Source organism: Scyliorhinus torazame, chromosome 7, assembly GCF_047496885.1.
Source record: "Scyliorhinus torazame isolate Kashiwa2021f chromosome 7, sScyTor2.1, whole genome shotgun sequence".
Classification (NCBI taxonomy): domain Eukaryota; kingdom Metazoa; phylum Chordata; class Chondrichthyes; order Carcharhiniformes; family Scyliorhinidae; genus Scyliorhinus; species Scyliorhinus torazame.
The window spans coordinates 168,881,874-168,902,040 of NC_092713.1; the positions used below are offsets into that span (position 1 = coordinate 168,881,874).

Here is a 20,167-nt window from a genome sequence, read left to right on the forward strand (position 1 = left end):
ATGTTTGCAGAGTTGATGGGGGTGGGGGAAGATCCCTCCCGCTACGCGTTGGACAGAGCACATCGGTCGCTCAGGCCGAAGCCTAAAGCAAATGAGCTAACAAGGGCAGTCATGGTCTGCTTCCACAGCTACCATGTGAAGGAGAAGGTTTTGAACTGGGCGAAGCAGAGACGAGAGGTGAAATGGGAAGGCGCTGGCATACAAATATACCAAGACCTGACTGCGGAGCTGACGAGAAGGCAGGCGGCCTTTGGACAGATGAAGGCAGCCCTGAACGGCAGCAGAGTGAGATTTGGTGTGGTCTACCCTGCGAAGCTGAGAGTGACTCACAATCCGAGGGATTTGTATTTTTCGTGAAGGCTGAACGACTGGGACTGAGATGAGAGCTGGGATTTGGACTTGGTTGGTGGGGACGGGGATTGTGTTTTTTTTTTAAATGGAGGGTTTTATATTTGATGGTTTTTATTTCTGTCTCTTGAATGAAATGAAATAAAATGAAAATCGCTTATTGTCACAAGCAGGCTTCAAATTAAGTTACTGTGAAAAGCCCCTAGTCGCCACATTCTGGCGCCTGTTCGGGGAGGCCGGTACAGGAATTGAACCGTGCTGCTGGCCTGCCTTGGTCTGCTTTCAATGCCAGCGATTTAGCCCTGTGCTAAACCAGCCCCTGGTAGGGGGTTCGTTTACATGTGTTCTGGTTTTGGTTTTCTTTTTTACCTATGGGTGGGGTTTTGTATTGTTTCTTGATTTCAGGGAGGTGGGTTTTGGGCACGTGGGGCTGGGTACTGAGGAGGGGCAGGGAAGGTGGGGGGCCTCTAGCAGGGACAAACGTAGGTTGGCTAGTGAACGGGAGTTTGGTGCGGGGAGGGCCGTGGTCGTTGGAGTCTGGTTAAGCAGGTTTCGTGGGGGGGTGGATTTGACGGCAGCAAAAGGATGGGGCAGAGCGGGCCAGATAGGCAGGGCCTGGGTAAATGGTGATTTACATTGTGTTGCTCTATTATGTATTTTCTTTTTATTTTATTTTATTTTCATGTACTTAATGATCTGTTTGAGCTGCTCGCAGAAAAACACTTTTAACTGTACCTTGGTACATGCGACAATAAAGAAATCCAAATCCAATTGGGATGATGTAGGGTTCGTAAAGAGAGCATTGGGTGCCATCCCAGATTTGGATACCCATGACCTGATAGTGGGGGGGGATTGGAACATAGTGATGGAACCGAAGGTGGACAGGTCCCAGATGCGCTCGCTGACCCAGTCGGGGAGGGGGGGTGGGAGGACCCATGGAGATTTTTACACCCAAGGATTCAGGAGGATTTGTTTTACTTCCCAGTGCACAAGGTGTTTTCTAGGATTTACTTTTTTGTGGCGGGGAAGGTGCTGTTCACCGGAGTTAAGAGGTCGGAGTACTCAGCAATTGTGATCTCAGATCATGCTCTGCATTGAATGGACGTGGTATTGGAGAAGGGGGCAGCCCAGAGGCTGGGGTGGAGAATGGATGTGGGGTTACTGGTGGAATGGAGCTTCTGTGATAAGATTGGGAAGGTGATTGAGGAGTATGTGGAGTTTAATTGCACAGGCGAGGTCTCAGGGTTGGTGGTCTGGGAGGCTCTGAATGCGGTGATGAGGGGGGAGATGATCTCGCTTAAGGCTAAGGTGGATAGGGAGGAGAGGGAGGAATACCAACGACTGATAGAAGAGATTTGGGAGGTGGATGGGAGGTATGCGGGGCCCCGGACCCGGATCTCCTGACAAAGAGGGAAAGGCTTCAGGGGTTTGACCTCGGAGAAAGCGCTGCATCAGTTGAGAAAGGTGAGGGGAGCTGTTTATGAATACAGGGTGAAGGCAAGGCATATGTTGGCAGGTCAGTTCTGTAGGGAGGCCGCGGTGAGGTAGTTTGGTGCGGGGCAAGATGGGGGAGTTGGTGGTGGCTCCTGAACAGATTAATAAGGTGCTCCATGAGTTCTACAGGGATCTTAATTGGAAAAAAAATTAATTGGGTACTCTAAATTTAAAAAACCCACTGCAATGAAGTTACTGTGAAAATTCCCTAGTCGCCACACTCTGGCGCCTGTTCAGATACACTGACGGAGAATTCAGAATGTTTGGGGCAGCACCGTAGCACAAGTGACTAACACTGTGGCTTCACAGCTCCAGGGTCCCAGGTTCGACTCCCCGCTGGGTCACTGTCTGTGTGGAGTCTGCACGTTCTCCCCGTGTCTGCGTGGGTTTCCTCCGGGTGCTCCTTGTTTCCTCCCACAGTCTAAAGACGTGCAGGTTAGGTGGATTGGCCATGATAAATTGCCCTTAGTGTCCAAAAGGTTAGGAGGGGTTATTGGGTTATGGGGATAGGGTGGAAGTGAGAGCTTAAGTGGGTCGGTGCAGACTCGTGGGCCGAATGGCCTCCTTCTGCACTGTATGTTCTATGTTCAATTCACCTAACAAGTATGTTTTTTGGGACTTGGAGCAGCTGCAGGTTTAACTGTGGCAAAGCAGAGGACAGCCATGGGGAACAGGAAAGTCTCTTCACAATATTCCTGGAGAGCTAACGAGAACAGCAGTTCTTCTCTCTGCACCCCCCACCAAGTTATGCTGCCATTAGGCCACCTCGACATTCACCATGGGGCCAAACTGCCCTCCTCTGGGGAGTGGGCCACTTCAGGATCAGATCCCCTCCCCACAATGGGGGTGAGTGTTCAGACCCACATGGTCCTGTGGCCTTCTCTCGCAAGATTCCTGCCTGACTGCAAGGCCAATCCACCAATCGGGCTGACCTTCCAGTGGGGGAATTGGGATGCCGTGGAGTTTCAGGTGAGGAAGGAGCTGTGCTCCGAAGGCTAGTGATTCCAAACAAACCTGTTGGACTTTAACCTGGTGTTGTAAAACTTCTTACTGTGCCCACCCCAGTCCAACGCTGGCATCTCCACATCATGGTGGAAGTGGTTAGTGCTGATTCATTCAAACATAGGTGAGATTTCTTTCAGAAAATATTTTGGGCTCCATCCATGAATAGTGCAAGACATGGCATCATAGATCGTTTACGACACAGAAAGAGGCCACTTGGTCCATTGTGTCTGTGCCGGACAAAATGAGCCACCCAGACAAATTCCACTTTCTGGCATTTGATTTGTAGCCCTGCAAGGTTACGATACTCGAGGTGCCTATCCCGACACCTTAAAAAAAAAAAAAAAAGTAAATTTAGAGAACTCAAATATTTTTTTCCCAATTAACGGTCAATTTAGTGTGGTCAATCCACTTACCCTGTACATCTTTGGGTTGTGGGGATGAGACCCACGTGGACACAGGGAGAATGTGCACACTCCACACGGACAGTGAGCCTGGATTGAACTCGAGTCCTCAGTGCCGTGAGGCAGCAGTGCTAACCACTGTGCCACCTTCATCCAGTCATCTGTTAAATGAGTTGCCTTACAAGTGGGGAAACTGAAGCAAAAGATGTAGATTGGGGTGGGCAGTGTGAAAATCAGAAACAAAAGATACAAAAATAAAAACCTGGCTGGTGTGATGGAGGTGGTTAATTATTTTTTTTAAAGTTTAGAGTGCTCAATTAGTTTTTTCCAATTAAGGGGCAATTTTGTGTGGCCGATCCACCTACCCCGCACATCTTTTTGGTTTGTGGGGTGAGACCCACGTAGACACAGGGAGAATATGCAAACTCCACATGGACAGTGACCCAGAGCCGTGAGGCAGCAGTGCCAGCCTCTGTGCTACTGTGCGCCCTGGAGGTGGTTAATTATATCGCGACAGACGCAGTTGTTTCACTATCACAGATGGAGTTACCTGTGAGTTAGGCTGTTTCCGCTCCTCGTTTTTGCCCGGTGACTCGCTCCGCGCTCTGTGGCGTTCAGGCACGGTACAAACAACGCTGCCAGACGGGCTGAACCTGATCAAGCAAACACAGCAATAATGGATAGTTTAATGCGTGCCAATATTGGGAAATATAGTGCACGGTCAGGATCAGACAAAAGACTGATAACACTGGTGTTGTTAACACCAGTGAAAGCGGATTCTTAAATGAGCAAGTGTTCTCACTAGATTGGAAAAATCAGACACAATGCTTTTGGTGCAATAATTAACCAATTCTGACAGCGATGTCCCTTGGCATTGCCGAGGGTGAGTTGTGCTGTTTTACATGCTTGTACCATATATTATTCTGTCATGTAGCAGCTGGGTGTGACTTCTTGTGCATACTTAGGACTGCAGGTTGCAATTGCCATGCGTGACTCACATCAGTAGTAGGTTGATTGGCAGACCTCTGTTTAATTGGAGAGGCTGCGGTTCCTTTACATGATCCACTGCTCTTAACCCAAAGTTTATTATTTGGAGTTACAGGATGACTTGAGTTTGTCAGGAAGTTGCCAGGGGAAGATGCTACTTATTTTCATGCATATTTTAATGCAAAGTCGCAGGTCATAAACACCCCAGCATACAGCAGAGAAGGCAGCAGAACAGAATGGAACAGCACAGGAGGTGGCCATTTAGTCAATTACGTGTGTGCCGACTATTTGAAAGAGCTATTCAATTAGTCCCAGTCCCCAGCCCTGCCAAGATTTTCTTTCCAAGCATATATCTAACCCCCTTTTCAGAGTTATTTCTGTATCTGTTTCCACCACCCTTTCAGGCAGTGCATTCGAGGTAATTTCAACTTGCTGCATAAAAATAATTCTCACTGTGCCTTGGTTCTTTTGCAAATAATCTTTATTTTTAAAAAAGTATTTGTTTGCGAATAGCACCTTGAACAGTGGATGCACAGATTCAAAGTCACATCCTCGGCCAGCTGTGGTTCAGGCCCCACAATGCATGTGGCAAAGGAGATATCAGACTGCACCAATTATTATCTAGGATTCTATTTAATGTCTCTTTAATGGAGACTGCAAAAACAAATACGTACTGACTGTAATGGACACCACATTCAGCGACACACACCAGACCCCAACCGTCCCTTTAGTTAGGGCTCTTACTGCATTAGTGAGAGGGGCACACACGACATGGATTTCAGAAGGATGCAGGGAGCTTCCAGTTTTCCTGGGGCTAGTCAATTTTCTAAGTTGTTTGTTCACACACTGCAACACAAATATTATTACAGTAATACGGCAACTTAAGTAACAGGGTTAGTTTGATTGCTGTGCATAATTAAAATTAATCAAAATTGTAAATTTTATTAACAAGTGGAGTTTACCTCTCTCCCCTGCTTTGCAAGCTGCTGTTCCCGAGAGAGAGTTGCTACTCTGATATTTGAGAAGAACTTAAACACTGATATTGGTGGAACTGCATGATGCCCAGGGGACCCAAGTATTAGATCAAAGTCGCACATCATCAATGATTTTTAACAATGTTGTGTTCGAATATTATAAAAAATTCAAGGATAAGCTGGCACCCCTGATGGTGGGGATGTTTGAAGAGGCGATAGGGAAGGGGGTATTTCCACAAACCTTGGGGCAGGCATCGATTTCCCTGTTGCTAAAAAAAGATAAGGATCCGACGGAGTGTGGGTCGTATAGGCCCATATCACTTCTGAATGTGGACGCAAAAATATTGGCGAAGGTACTGGCGGGTAGGCTGGAGGAGTGGCTCCCGAAGGTGATAGGTGAGGATCAGACAGGGTTCGTGAGAGGGGGGCAGCTCTTTTAAACGTTAGAAGGGTATTGAACATCGTTATGGCACCGGCGGAGGGGAAGGAAACAGAAGTGGTTGTGGCGTTGGATGCTGAGAAGGCGTTCGACCGGGTAGAATGGGGGTACTTGATGGCAGTTCTGGAGCGGTTTGGGATTGGACCAAGATTTGTGAATTGGGTAAAGCTACTATATAAGGAGCCGAGGGCGCGTGTCCACACAAACAACATCAGCTCGAGATACTTTTCTCTCCATCGTGGGACTAGGCAAGGGTGTCCTATGTCCCCCCTGCTGTTTGCACTCGCGATTGAGCCGTTGGCCATCGCATTAAGAAGTTCGGGGGTATGGAAAGGAATAGTGCGGGGGGGGGGGGGGGGGGGATAGAGCATAGGGTGTCCTTATATGCAGTTGACTTGCTGTTATACGTGTCGGAACCGAGTGTGTCGATAGGGGGAATATTGGAGCTGCTGCGAGTGTTTGGGTCTTTCTCGGGGTACAAGCTGAATCTAGACAAGAGTGAGAATTTTGTGGTATCTCGGCCGGGTGTGTGGGCAGGGGTGGGGGGGCTGCCATTCCGTAGGGCAGGGACTCACTTTAGGTACTTGGGGCTGCAGGTTGCCCGGGAGTGGGGAGGGGGAGCTCCGCAGTTCCAACATTTCTAGTTTGGTGGGGAGAGTGAAAGCGGATCTGGCACGGTGGGATGGTCTCCCTCTGTCACTGGCGGGTCGGGTACAGACGGTTAAAATGAACGTGTTGCCATGATTTCTGTTTATTTTTCAATGCCTGCCGATTTTCCTGCCAAAGGCTTTTTTCAGAGAGATTGAGGGAAGGATTACGTCGTTCATATGGGGAGGGAAGGTGGCCAGAGTTAGAAAGGTGCTACTACAGAGGGGAAGGCAGGCAGGTGGTTTGGGTCTTCCGAACCTGATGTATTATTACTGGGCAGCGAATGTGGAGAAGGTGCGGAGCTGGGTAAGAAGGTTGATTCCCAGTGGGTCAGAATGGAGGAGAGTTTGTGCAGGAGGTCAGGATTGAAAGCACTAGCAACAGCGCCACTCCCGATAGCCCCGGGGAAATACTCAGGGAGTCCGGTAATAATAGCTTCATTGAAAATTTGGAGGCAGTTCCGCCAACACTTCGGGTTGGGGGCAGGGTCAAGGGAAATGCCGATTCGGGGGAAACCACAGATTTGAGCCTTGGAGGTGGGATGGAAATTTTCGGAAATGGGAGGAGAAGGGGATTAAGACACTAAAAGATTTGTTTCTTAGGGGTCGGTTTGCAGGATTGAAGGAGCTGGAAGCAAAGTATGGGCTGGAGCAGGTGAAAATGTTTAGATATATGCAGGTTCGAGATTTTGCTAGAAAGTAGATACAGAACTTCCCGGAGGAGCAGGCCTCCACATTGCTGGCACCGCTGGAAGGGATCAAAGCAAAGTGGGAGGAAGAGTTGGGAGAGGATATGGAGGAGGGGTTCTGGTGTGAGGTGCTCTGGAGAGTGAATGCTTCCACCTCGTGCGCGAGGTTGGGGCTGATACAGCTGAAGGTGGTATACAGAGCATACCTCACGAGGGAGAAGATGAGCCGATTCTTTGAAGGAGTAGAAGATGTGTGTGAACGTTGCGGGGGAGGCCCCGCTAACTACGTTCATATGTTTTGGTCCTGTCCCAAGCTAGAGGATTACTGGAAGGAGGTGTTTAGGGTAATTTCTAAAGTGGTGCACGTGAAACTGGACCTGGGCCCCCGGGAGGCCATATTTGGGGTGTCGGACCAGCCAGGGTTGGAAACGGGTGCGGAGGCAGATGTTGTAGCCTTCGCCTCGTTGATCGCCTGAAGGCGGATCCTGTTGGGATGGAGAGCAGCCTCTCCACCCTGTGCCCTGGCGTGGCGGGGGCATCTGTTGGAATTCTTGACTCTTGAGAAGGTTAAGTTTGAACTGAGGGGAAGGACAGAGGGGTTCTACAATTCATGGGCATTATTCATTATGCACTTTCAAGAACTGGATAACATCAAACATTAGTTGGGGTGGGTGGGTGGGAGGGCTGGGGGGCCAATAGGTGTTAATGGGGGCTATGGGGGATTCCTGATTCCTTTTTGTCAGTTGTTTATGTGAACATGTGGGTGAATGTTTGGGGTTTGGTGGGATTGACATATTTGTTACTGATTATTGTTTATTGTTGGTGGGTGTAAATTGGGGAGAAAATGCAAAAAAAGGAAGAGAATAAAGAAATGTTAAAAAAAACAATGTTGTGTTCAACTATTCCAATGCTCTCCTGTCCGCTCTTCTAATTTCCACCCATCAAGTCACAATGGTTGTGTGGAGTTTGCAGTTTCTCTCCGTGTCTGCATGGGTTTCCTCCGGGTTCTCCGGTTCCCTCCAGTTCTGGCTGCTTGCGCATTATAGATTTTCCTCACCCACCATTGGCTGCCTAGTCCCTGAGCTCAGACATTTTCACTTTCCACTTTTAAGAGGCTCCTTAAAAGCTATCTTTTTGACCAAGCTTTTGGTCATCTGCTCTAACATCATCTTATCTGGTTAAGTTTTTTTTGATAGTGCTCTTCTTGTGAAGGACCATGCAGCATTTCATGTTAAAGGGCTACTATAAATACAAGTTGTTGTTATTGAGATTAACACAATATAAGGATTAGAAAGCGGTGTCTTGATAGAGATGTATGGGTGGGAGCATTTCAAACTATAGCGGATAGGTCAAAAGATGGTGGTTGCTTGTTATGCTAATGGTACAAAATTAAGAGAAGCAATTAAGTTAGGGTAGCACAAGTGGATAGCACTGTGGCTTCACAGCACCAGGGTCCCAGGTTCGATTCCCCGCTGGGTCACTGTCTGTACAGAGTCTGCATGTTTGCCCCGTGTCTGTGTGGGTTTCCTCCGGGTGCTCCGGTTTCCTCCCACAGTCAAAAGACGTGCAGGTTAGGTGGATTGGCATCGATAAATTGCCCTTCGTGACCAAAAAGTTTATGAGGGGTTATTGGGTTACGGGGATAGGGTGGAAGCGAGGGCTTAAGTGGGTCGGTGCAGACCTGATGGGCCGAATGGCCTCCTTCTGCACTGTATGTTCTATGTTCTTTATTTTTTGCACAAAATGATATGTAGAAACTCGAAGCCGGAGTAGGCTATTTGGACCACCAAGCCTACTACTCCACTCAATACGATCATGGCTGATCCTCAATGTCAATGCCATATTCCCATTTTCTCCACATACCCCTTGATGTCACAAAAATCTAATATAAAATCTATCTCTTTCTTGAATACATTCAGTGGCCTGACCTTCACAGCCTTCTGTGGTAGAGAATTCCACAGGTTCACTAACCCTTTTGAGTGAAGAAATCTTTCCTCATCTCAGTCCTAAATGGTCTTCCCCATATTCTGACACTTTCCTCTGGTTCTAGATTCCCCAACCAGGGAAAACATCCTCCCTTCATCTAGTCTGCCCAGCCCTGTTAGGATTTAAATGTTTCAATCAGATCTCCTCTCATCTTTCTAATGTCTAGTGAATACAGGCCCAGTCGAATCAATCTCCAGTAGATTTGTTAAGCAAGATTTGCCTTCCACAAACCCATGCTGGCTTTTTCCCACTTTATTAATGCTTTCCAAATGTTCTGTTATCACATCTTTTATCATCTTCTCCATGTTTGATGTCAGACTAACTGGTCTGTAATTCTCCCTGTTTTCTCTTTTCCTCCTTTTCTAAATAGTGGGGGTATATTTGCGACCCTCTAATCTGTAGGTACTGTTCCAGTGTCCATAGAATTTTGAAAGATGCATTCAATATTTCTAGGGCCACTTCCTTTAATACTCTGGGATGTTGATGGTCAGGCCCCAATGACTTGTCAGCCTTTAACCCCATTAATTTCCCCAGCACCATTTTCTTGCTAATACTTTCTATTCTGCCCTGACTAGGTCCTTGGCTCCCTAACATTTTTGAGAGGTTATTGGGCTCTCTTCTGTGACGCGAGAACCAAAGTATGTGTTCATTTCTTTGTTCCACATTACAATTTCCCACGCTTCTGACTGTAAGGGACCCACATTTGTTTTTACTAATCTTCTTCTCTTCACATATTTATAGAAGCTTTTACAGTCAGTTTCGATGTCCCCTGAAAATTTACTCTAATATTCTATTCTCCCCTTGATCAAACTTTTTGTCCTCTTTTGCTGGATTCTATTGTGCTCCCAATCCTCAGGCTTGTTGCTTTTTCTGGCAATTTTATATGTCTCCTCTTTGGATTTAATAGTGAACCTAATTTATTTTGTAAGACATGGTTGAGTCACCTTTCCTCTTTTATTTTTGTGCCAAACAGGAATGAATAATTGTTGCATTTCATGTGCACGTTCTTTAAATATGAACCATTCCCTATCCACCGTCTACCCCTTTGGTAAGGTTCCCAATCTATCCTTGCAAATTTGCACCTCAGAGTTCCCTTTAGTTAGATTCAGACTGGATGAAGATAGGGGCTGGTAAAAGGAAGAAACTGTTGTACGTTTTGCTCGAGTGAGACTAGCGTTTGATTAGGGATGAAACAATATAGTCAAGGGGGATTTTCATCTTCCAGGTATCAGATGGGAGGAAAAGACTGACTGCATGAACAGAGTAGTGGAGCTGCTTTTTGATTAGGGGCACATCATGAAGCGACTTTGGGATAAACTCTGGTTTGTTACTTGACAACCTAACTTGGAAACAGCGGCCTGAATGCAATTTGGCATCAGACTCAGTGTGGGGAAGGAGATGCAGCACCTGGACTTGGGGCCAATTGATGAAGCAATCAATGGACCGGATTACTTACAGGGACAAAGTTAGCAGCAGAAGTTGTTGACTTTCACATGCAGGGATTACAAACTCAATCTACAGCAGTGGTGCAGCAATGTCATAGGAATAAGAGGAAATCTCAGAAATAAGGAGGAACTCTATTTGTGAAACGAGAGAGTACACGGCAGGAATCAGAGCAACACAGAGAGCACTATACAGCGATAGGGAGGATCACAAGGACCATCAGTAGTTAAGACAATGAAGACTGCAGGGGATGTGAAAGGCTTTGAACAACTTCAAAGAAAGATGTAAAAAAAAAACTGATGTGGCGCTTTGCACAATCCTAGGATACACTAAAGCCCTTCTCAACTAATTAAAATTTTGGAGTTTATAGTTAGTGAAATGTAGGAACACCCGCAGCCAATCTGTGCACAGCAAGATCCCACAAACAGCAATCAAATCAATGACCAGATAATCTGTTTTCAGTGACGATGGCTGACAGATAAATATTGACCGGGACACCAGGGAGAAATTGCCTGCTCTTCTTTCAAATGGCACAAAGGGATCTTTTCTGTTCACGAGAAGGCCGAGAGGCCCTGGTTTTAATGTCCCAAAGTTTCTCCCACAAACATCAGGAAGAAACAAGAATCAAGGCAAGAGTGGGGCCTCTGAAGATCACCAAAAGGAAGTCGAGGTATGGATCAGTTATGACCTAACAATGGTAGAATTGGCTCAAGGGGCTGAATCGAATAATTTATCCTGTTTCTATGTGTCATTCGACTCAGACTTGTGTCAAAGAGTTGGAAGGAAAGAAATGTAATGTCAAACTTGATAAAAGGGCTTAAAAATTCCACGTCAGAGAGCCCTGAAGTGTGTTCCTTTGCTATGTACTCTTCGAGGTAATGCCTGCCTTTTTACTTGCCTCGAGAAGAGTTACCCTGCTGGCCTTTCAAGCAAGTCCAGTTCCAATAACTCCAAGCAGCATGACTTTCCTGTTGGTCTTGGAAGTACTGACCCTAACATCACCTTATGTGACTAGCGACCCCTGAATGATAAAAGCAAATTTCTGCAGACGCTGGAATCTGGAACCAAAAAGAAAATGCTGGAAAATCTCAGCAGGTCTGGCAGAATCTGTAGGGAGAGAAAAGAGCTAATGTTTCGAGTCCAGATGACTCTTTGTAACAGGGTCATCTGGACTCGAAACGTTAGCTCTTTTCTCTCCCTACACATGCTGCCAGACCTGCTGAGAATTTCCAGCATTTTCTTTTTGACCGCTGAATGATCAATGTGTCCGCAGACTAAGCAGTGTACCCACGCTTGCACAGACCATGCCACATACACAGATCCCGTCCAAACACTTGGTAACTAACTGATGCTCATTGCATCGAATATCGTAGGCTTCAAATTAGCACAGAATCGGTATCAATCTCATTGATTTGCGGCCTGGAAGTTTCTGTAACGATCAATGGAAGATGTTTACTGGCCACAGAAGATTACATAGGATCAGGAGTAGGCCATTCAGCCCCTCAAGCCTGTCCCGCCATTTAATGAGATCATGGCTGATCTGTGATCGAACTCCATATACCTGCCTTTGGCCCAAATCCTTAAAGGAGATTTTCACAGTAACTTCATTGCATTTTGGAAGGTCTAATACAGGTAGGGAATATACAGTGAATGGTACAATCCTCAAGAGAGATCTTGATGTACAGGTCCACAGGTCACTGAAAGGGGCAACACAGGTGGAGAAGGTAGTCAAGAAGGCATACGGCATGCTTGCCTTCATTGGCCAGGGCAGTGAGTATAAAAATTGGCAAATCATGTTGCAGCTGTATAGAACCTTAGTTAGGCCACACTTGGAGTATAGTGTTCAATTCTGGTCGCCACACTACCAGAAGGATGTGGAGGCTTTAGAGAGGGTGCAAAAGAGATTTACCAGGATGTTGCCTGGTATGGAGGGCATTTGCTATGAGGAGAGGTTGAATAAACTTGGTTTGTTCTCACTGGAACAAAGGAGGTTGCGGGGCGACCTGATAGAGGTCTACAAAATTATAAGGGGCGTAGACAGAGTGGATAGTCAGAGGCTTTTCCCCGGGGTAGAGGGGTCAATTACTAGGGGGCATAGGTTTAAGGTGCGAGGGGCAAGGTTTAGAGGAGATGTACGAGGTAAGTTTTTTTTACACAGAGGGTAGTGGGTGCCTGGAACTCGCTGCCGGAGGAAGTGGTGGAAGCAGGGATGATATTGACGTTTAAGGGGCATCTTGACAAATACATGAATAGGATGGGAATAGAGGGATACGGACCCAGGAAGTGTAGAAGATTGTCGTTTAGTCGGGCAGCATGGTCAGCACGGGCTTGGAGGGCCGAAGGGCCTGTTCCTGTGCTGTACTTTTCTTTGTTCAGTGTTAATGTAAGCCTACTTGTGACACTAATAAAGATTGTTATATCTTTGCTTAACAAAAATCTATCTCATATTTAAATTTGACAACTGTTCTAGCTTCAACTGCTGTATGTGGGAGAGAGTTCCAAACCTCTACCACCCATTCATAGAATTTACAGTGCAGAAGGAGGCCATTCGGCCCATCGAGTCTGCACCAGCCCTTGGAACGAGTACCCTACTTAACCCCATGCCTCCATCCTATCTCTGCAACCCAGTAACTCCACCTAACCTTTTGGATACTAAGGGGCAATTTAGCATGGCCAATCCACCTAACCTGCACATCTTTGGACAGTGGGAAGAAACCTCATCTGGAGGAAACCCACGCAGACACGGGGAGAAAGTGCAAACTCCACACAAAGTCTCCATTGGTCGGAATTGAACCCGGGACCCTGGAGCTGTGAGGCAGCAGTGCTAACCACTGTGCCGCCCAGTGAAGAACCGTGCCACTTTGGGCGTAGAAGTTCTTCCTGATAACTCTCCTGAACGGTCTGGCCCTAATTTTTACACTATACCCCCTAGCTTTAGAATCTCCAGCCAGTGGAAATAGTTTATCTTTATCTACCCTGTCAATATCTTAAAATGCTTCAATCAGTTCATCCCTTAACCGTCTAAATTTTGGTGAAAACAGGCCTAATTTGTGTGATCTCTCCTCATAACTTAACCCCTGTAGTCCAGGTATCATTTCAGTAAACCTATGTTACACTCCCTCCAAGGCCAAAATATCCTTCCTAAGGTGTGGTGTCCAGAACTGCTGGGGTCGGTCTAACCAGGGTTTTGTACAGCTGCAGCATAACCTGTGTCTCTATATTCCAATCCTCACTTCCGGGTCGCGGCGATGCGGAGCTAAGCCGCGCGAGTCAGCAGCTCCCGCAGAAACGGACTTTTGGGCCCGCTAACGGAGCCCCAACGGACCTTTAAAAAAAAAAAACCCGTGGGGAAGAACGGAGGAAGTCCCCTACAGACCTGCATGGACCGGACCCGCAGTGAAACGGCGAGGAAAGCGGCCCTGGAGCAGCAGGAGGAGAAAGAAGAAAAAAACAAAATGGCGGCGCCCACGGACAGAGAGGAGATGAAAGAGTTCATCAAGGGCTGCTTCGAGGAGCTGCGTAAGGAGATGGTGGCGCCTATACTGGCAATGGTGGAAAAACTTGGAGCAACCCAGAAAGCCCAAGAGGTGAAGATTCAGGAGATCCAGGAAAAAGTGAGTGAGAACGACGACGAGCTCGTGGGCCTGGCGGAGAGAGTGGAGCGGCACGAGGCGCTGCACAGGACGTGGGCGGGAAGACTCGAAGACCTGGAGAACAGATCAAGGAGAAACAACTTGAGGATCCTGGGTCTCCCAGAAGGAATGGAGGGGGCCGATGCCGCGGCATATGCAGGCACAATGATTGAGACGCTGATGGGTGTGGAGGCCCCCCCGAGATTGCTGGAGCTGGATGGGGCGCACCGAGTGCTAGCGAGGAAGCCCAAGGCAAAAGAGCCGCCAAGGGCGATGGTGGTGAGATTTCACCGGTTTACGGACAGAGAGAGGGTCCTGAAATGGGCCAAGAAGGAACGGAGCAGTAAGTGGGACAATGTGGAGATCAGAATATACCTGGACTGGAGCTCGGAGGTCGCTAAGCGGAGAGCGGGTTTCAACCGGGCCAAAGCGGTGCTGCATCGGACAGGAGTGAAATTTGGAATGCTGCAGCCAGCGCTACTGTGGGTTACACATAATGGCCAACACCACTACTTCGAAATGCCCAAAGAGGTGTGGACCTTTATACTAGCTGAAAAATTGGACTCTAATTGAGGGTTTGTGTGGGAGGGGGGGTGTTTGAGGGTTGAAGTATGACGATTGTTGTACATAGGGGGTCAACCACGCGCAGGAAAGGATATATGGGCTGGGGGAGAGGGACAAGGCCATGACAGGAGCTGCGCCATGGGAGGCGGGGCAGGCTTTGGGAAGCGCGGGGTTGTCTTTCCCGCGCGCAGCAAAAAAGGCAAGAAGGGGAACAAATTAATGTACATTGATTGGGAGATTCCCACACGGGGGAGTTAAAGGGATGACGGGGGAAGCCAGGGTCAGCAGGTGTCAGCTGACTTACGGGAGGGATATGGGGGAGCAAAAAAGCTAGACGGGGATCTAGTGGGGGAGGGGGGGGGGGAGAGAGAGGAGGGAGGGGGGTGGGGGGGAAGAAAAGGGTTGCTGCTGCACTGGCCGAAAGAGAAGGGGACACAGAAGAGGTGGCTGGGGTCCCCCAGCTGGGGGACTGGAGAGTGAGGGAGACGCGGACAAGGGACTGGCCCAGAAAAGGAGATTAATCCGGCTGATGACGTGGAAGGTGAGGGGCCTGAATGGGCCGGTGAAGCGGGCTCGAGTGTTCGCGCACTTGAAGGGACTGAAGGCAGATGTGGCAATGCTCCAAGAGACACACCTGAAGGTGGCGGACCAGGTCAGGTTAAGAAAGGGATAGGTAGGACAGGTATTTCACTCGGGATTGGACGCAAAAAATAGAGGGGTGGCAATTCTGGTGGGAAAGCATGTGTCATTTGAGGCCAAGACTATCGTAGCGGACAATGGAGGGAGATATGTGATGGTGAGTGGTAGGTTGCAAGGGACGTGGGTGGTGTTGGTAAATGTATACGCCCCGAACTGGGATGATGCTGGATTCATGAAGCGCATGTTGGGGCGCATTCCGGACCTGGAGGTAGGAGGACTAATAATGGGAGGGGTCTTCAATACGGTGCTGGACCCAGCACTGGACCGCTCCAGATCAAGGACGGGAAGGAGGCCGGCGGCGGCTAAGGTACTTAGGGGGTTTATGGATCAGATGGGGGGAGTGGACCCATGGAGGTTTGCAAGACCGCAGGCCAGGGAATTTTCTTTTTTCTCCCACGTGCATAAGGCTTACTCCCGGATAGATTTCTTTGTTCTGGGCCGGGCGCTCATCCCGAGAGTGGGGGGGACGGAGTATTCGGCCATAGCCGTTTCGGACCATGCCCCGCACTGGGTGGAACTGGAGCTGGGAGAGGAGAGGGACCAACGCCCGCTGTGGCGGCTGGATGTGGGACTGCTGGCCAATGAGGTGGTGTGTGGGAAGGTGAGGGGGTGTATTGAAAGGTACTTGGAGGCCAACGACAACGGGGAGGTGCGAGTAGGGGTGGTATGGGAGGCATTGAAGGCGGTGATCAGGGGAGAGCTGACCTCCATCAGGGCTCATAGGGAGAAGATAGAGGGAATGGAAAGGGAGAGGCTAGTGGGGGAGATCTTGCGGGTGGACAGGAGATACGCAGAGGCCCCGGAGGAAAGATTACTTGGGGAAAGGCGACGGCTCTAGACGGAGTTTGACCTGCTGACCACGGGCAAGGTGGAGGCACAGCGGAGGAAGGCGCAAGGGGCGACTTACGAGTACGGGGAAAAGGCTAGTCGGATGCTGGCGCACCAGCTCCGTAAGAGGGCGGCAGCGAGGGAAATAGGGGGAATCAAAGATGGAAGGGGAGCCACGGTTCGAAGTGCAATGGAAATAAATAAGGTATTTAAGGACTTCTATGAAGAGCTGTACAGATCCCAGCCCCCGGGGGGGGGAAGGGGGGGATGAGGCGATTCCTGGACCAGCTGGGGTTCCCGAGGGTGGAGGAGCAGGAGGCGGTTGGTTTGGGGGCACCAATTGGGTTGGAGGAGTTGAGTAAGGGTTTGGGGAGCATGCAGGCGGGGAAGGCCCCGGGGTTCCCGGTGGAATTCTATAGAAAATATGCGGACCTGCAGGCCCCGCTCAAAGTGAGGACCTTCAACGAGGCAAGAGAGGAGGAAACCCTGCCCCAGACAATGTCGGAGGTGACAATCTCCCTGATTCTAAAGCGAGACAAGGATCCACTGCAATGTGGATCGTACAGGCCGATTTCGCTCCTCGATGTGGATGCTAAGCTATTGGCGAAGGTACTGGCCACTAGGATTGAGGACTGTGTCCCGGGGGTGATTCACAAGGACCAAACGGGATTCGTAAAGGGCAGGCAGTTAAATACCAATGTGCGGCGGCTCTTAAACGTGACAACGATGACATCGGAGGAGGGAGAGGCGGAGATAGTGGCAGCTATAGACGCGGAAAAAGCCTTTGACCGAGTAGAGTGGGAGTACCCCTGGGAGGTATTGCGCAGGTTTGGGTTCGGGGGAGGGTTTATTAGATGGGTTAAGCTCCTTTACAGCGCCCCGGTGGCGAGCGTAGTGACAAACCGGCGGAGGTCGGAGTAATTCGGCTGTACCGAGGGACGAGACAGGGGTGCCCCCTGTCCCCCCTGTTGTTTGCATTGGCGATCGAACCCTTGGCCATATCACTTAGGGAGTCTCAGAAATGGAGGGGGATAGTCCGCGGGGGAGAGGAGCATCGGGTCTCGCTATATGCGGATGACCTGCTGCTATACGTTGCGGACCCAATGGAGGGGATGGTGGAGGTCATGCAGACTCTGAAGGAGTTTGGAGAGTTCTCGGGCTACAAGTTTAATGTAGAGAAGAGTGAGCTTTTTGTATTACAGGCAGGGGACCAAGAAAGAGGGATAGGGGACCTACCGCTGAGGAGGGCGGAGAGGAGTTTTCGGTATCTGGGGATCCAGATAGCCAGAAGTTGGGAGGCCCTACATAAACTGAATTTGACGAGGGTGGTGGAGCAAATGGAGGAGGATTTTAAAAGATGGGACATGCTCCCGCTCTCGTTGGCGGGTAGGGTGCAGTCGGTCAAAATGGTGGTCCTTCCGAGGTTTTTGTTCGTGTTTCAGTGCCTCCCCATTGTGATCACCAAGGGCTTTTTCAAGAGAGTAGGTAGGAGTATCATGGGGTATGTGTGGGCAAATAAGACCCCGAGGGTTAGGAGAGGGTTCTTGGAATGCAACAGACCGAGGAGGGTTGGCTTTGCCAAACCTAGAGAGTTACTACTGGGCAGCAAATGTGGCGATGATCCGTAAGTGGGTTATGGAGGGAGAGGGGGCGGCATGGAAGAGGATGGAGATGGCGTCCTGTAAAGGAACGAGCCTGGGGGCGTTGGTAACGGCACCGCTGCTGCTCTCGCCGACAAAATACACCACAAGCCCGGTGGTGGCGGCAACACTAAAGATCTGGGGCCAGTGAAGAAGACACAGGGGTGCAATGGGAGCATCGGTGTGGTCCCCGATCAGGGGTAACCACCGGTTTATCCCGGGGAAGATGGACGGGGGGTTCCAAGGCTGGCATCGGGCGGGGATAAGAAGAATGGGGTACCTGTTCATTGACAGGACATTTGCGAGCCTAGGGGCACAGGAGGAGAAATTTGATATACCCCCGGGAAATGCAGGTGAGGGCTTTTGTGAGGCAACAGGTGAGGGAATTTCCGTTGCTCCCGGCACAAGAAGTTCAAGATAGGGTGATCTCGGGGGTATGGGTCGGGGAGAGCAGGGTGTCGGAAATATACCAAGAGATGAAAGAAGAGGGGGAAGCGCTAGTAGAAGAACTGAAAGGTAAATGGGAGGAGGAGCTGGGGGAGGAGATTGAGGAAGGGCTATGGGCCGACGCCCTGGGTAGGGTTAATACCTCCTCGTGTGCCAGGCTCAGTCTGATACAATTTAAGGTGGTTCACAGAGCGCATTTGACGAGGGCGAGGCTGAGTAGGTTCTTTGGGGTAGAGGATAGGTGTGAAAGATGTTCAGGGAGCTCAGCGAACCATGTCCATATGTTTTGGTCATGCCCGGCATTGGAGGGGTTCTGGAGAGGAGTGGCGGGAGTAATATCCCAGGTGGTGAAAGTCCGGGTCAAGCCAAGCTGGGGGCTAGCAATATTTGGAGTAGTGGATGAGCCGGGAGTGCAGGAGGCGAAAGAGGCCAGAATTCTGGCCTTTGCGTCCCTAGTAGCCCGGCGAAGGGTCTTGCTATTGTGGAAGGAGGCGAAGCCCCCTAGCCTGGAGGCCTGGATAAACGACATGGCGGGGTTCATAAAATTGGAGAGAATCAAGTTTGCTTTGAGAGGGTCTGCACAGGGGTTTTACAGGCGGTGGCAACCGTTCCTAGAATATCTCGCGGAGCGTTAGAAGAAGGTCGATCAGCAGCAGCAACAACCCTGGGGGGGGAAAACGAGAGACTGTTTGAGGGGATGGACGAGCGGGAGATTGCATGGAGGGTGGGGGGAAACGGTACGCGCGGCCAAGAGCCAGTGTATAAAGCTATGTAAATATACCATCTTGCCATGTATATATCTTGCTCAGGGAGAATTTGCGTTATTTTGTTACCCGGGGGAGGGGGGGGGGGGGAGAGAGAGAGAGAGGGGGATTGTTTGTAAGGGGAAAAAATTGTGTTGTTAAAAAACCTTAATAAAAATATTTTTAAAAAATATATATTCCAATCCTCTAGGTATTAAGGCCAGAATTCCATTAGCCTTTTTGATTATTTTCTCCACTTGCCTGTGGCATTTTAAGGACCTATGCACCTGAACCCGCTTTAGACATCCATTGTAACTAACCCATTTCCATTTAGAAAGTACTCTGCTATATTCTTTTTTGGTCCAAAGTGGATAACCTCACATTTGCTTACATTGAATTCCATCTACCACAAATTTGCCCATTCACCTAGTCGGTCAATATCTCCTTGTAATTTTATGCAAGATTGGGGAGTGGGGGGCGGCATGGTGGCACAGTGGTTAGCATTGCTGCCTCACATCGTCGAGGTCCCAGGTTCGATCCCGGTTGTGGGTCACTGTCCGTGTGGAGTTTGCACATTCTTCCCATGTTTGCGTGGGTTTCGCCCCCACAACCCAAAGATGTGCAGGGTAGGTGGATTGGCCACGCTATATTGCCCCTTAATTGGAAAAAAAAATGCATTGGGTATTCTAAATTTTAAAAAAAGATTGGAGAGTGAAGATGAAGTGCAATAGCAATTGGTATTTATACAGTGCCCTTTATTGTAGTAAAATAGCCAACGGTGAGTAGCACTATCTAATAAGATCTGGCACCAAGCAACACAAGATGCTAGGATAGCTTGGCCAAAGAGTTGGGTTTTAAGCAGCAATTCAAAAGAAAATTGAGGAGAGAGGGTTTTAGGGAGTAAATGTTAGAGTTTGGGTCTTGGCAGCTGGAGGTACAGCAGCCCATGGTGGAGCCTATGAAATCAAGTTGCTCAATAAAGATGATTGGAGGAGGTTAGAGATCTGAAAAGGTACACGGCCGTGGGGGAATTTGAGCAGAAGGGCGTAGATTTTAACGTAGGGTGGCAATGTAGCTCGGTGAGCACAGGCACCTCTGGGGAAGGGGAGGATTTGAGATTTGGAAATGGCTATGCAACACAAATCTCATTGTTCATGGTGGAATTAGGAAGCTTTTGTTTGGAATGCACAAAAAAGTTTGG

The 20,167-nt window shown here is 49.0% G+C and overlaps 1 protein-coding gene across 1 annotated transcript in view; it reads right to left on the reverse strand.

Annotated features, from left to right (window-relative positions):
* zbtb37 (zinc finger and BTB domain containing 37) overlaps nucleotides 1-20,167 on the reverse strand; it is a 73,169-nt gene that overhangs the window by 17,468 nt on the left and 35,534 nt on the right. The window contains exon 4 of the mRNA XM_072511778.1: nucleotides 3,799-3,901. Coding sequence (XP_072367879.1) covers nucleotides 3,799-3,901 — 103 coding nt within the window. The remainder of the gene's footprint in view (nucleotides 1-3,798; nucleotides 3,902-20,167) is intronic.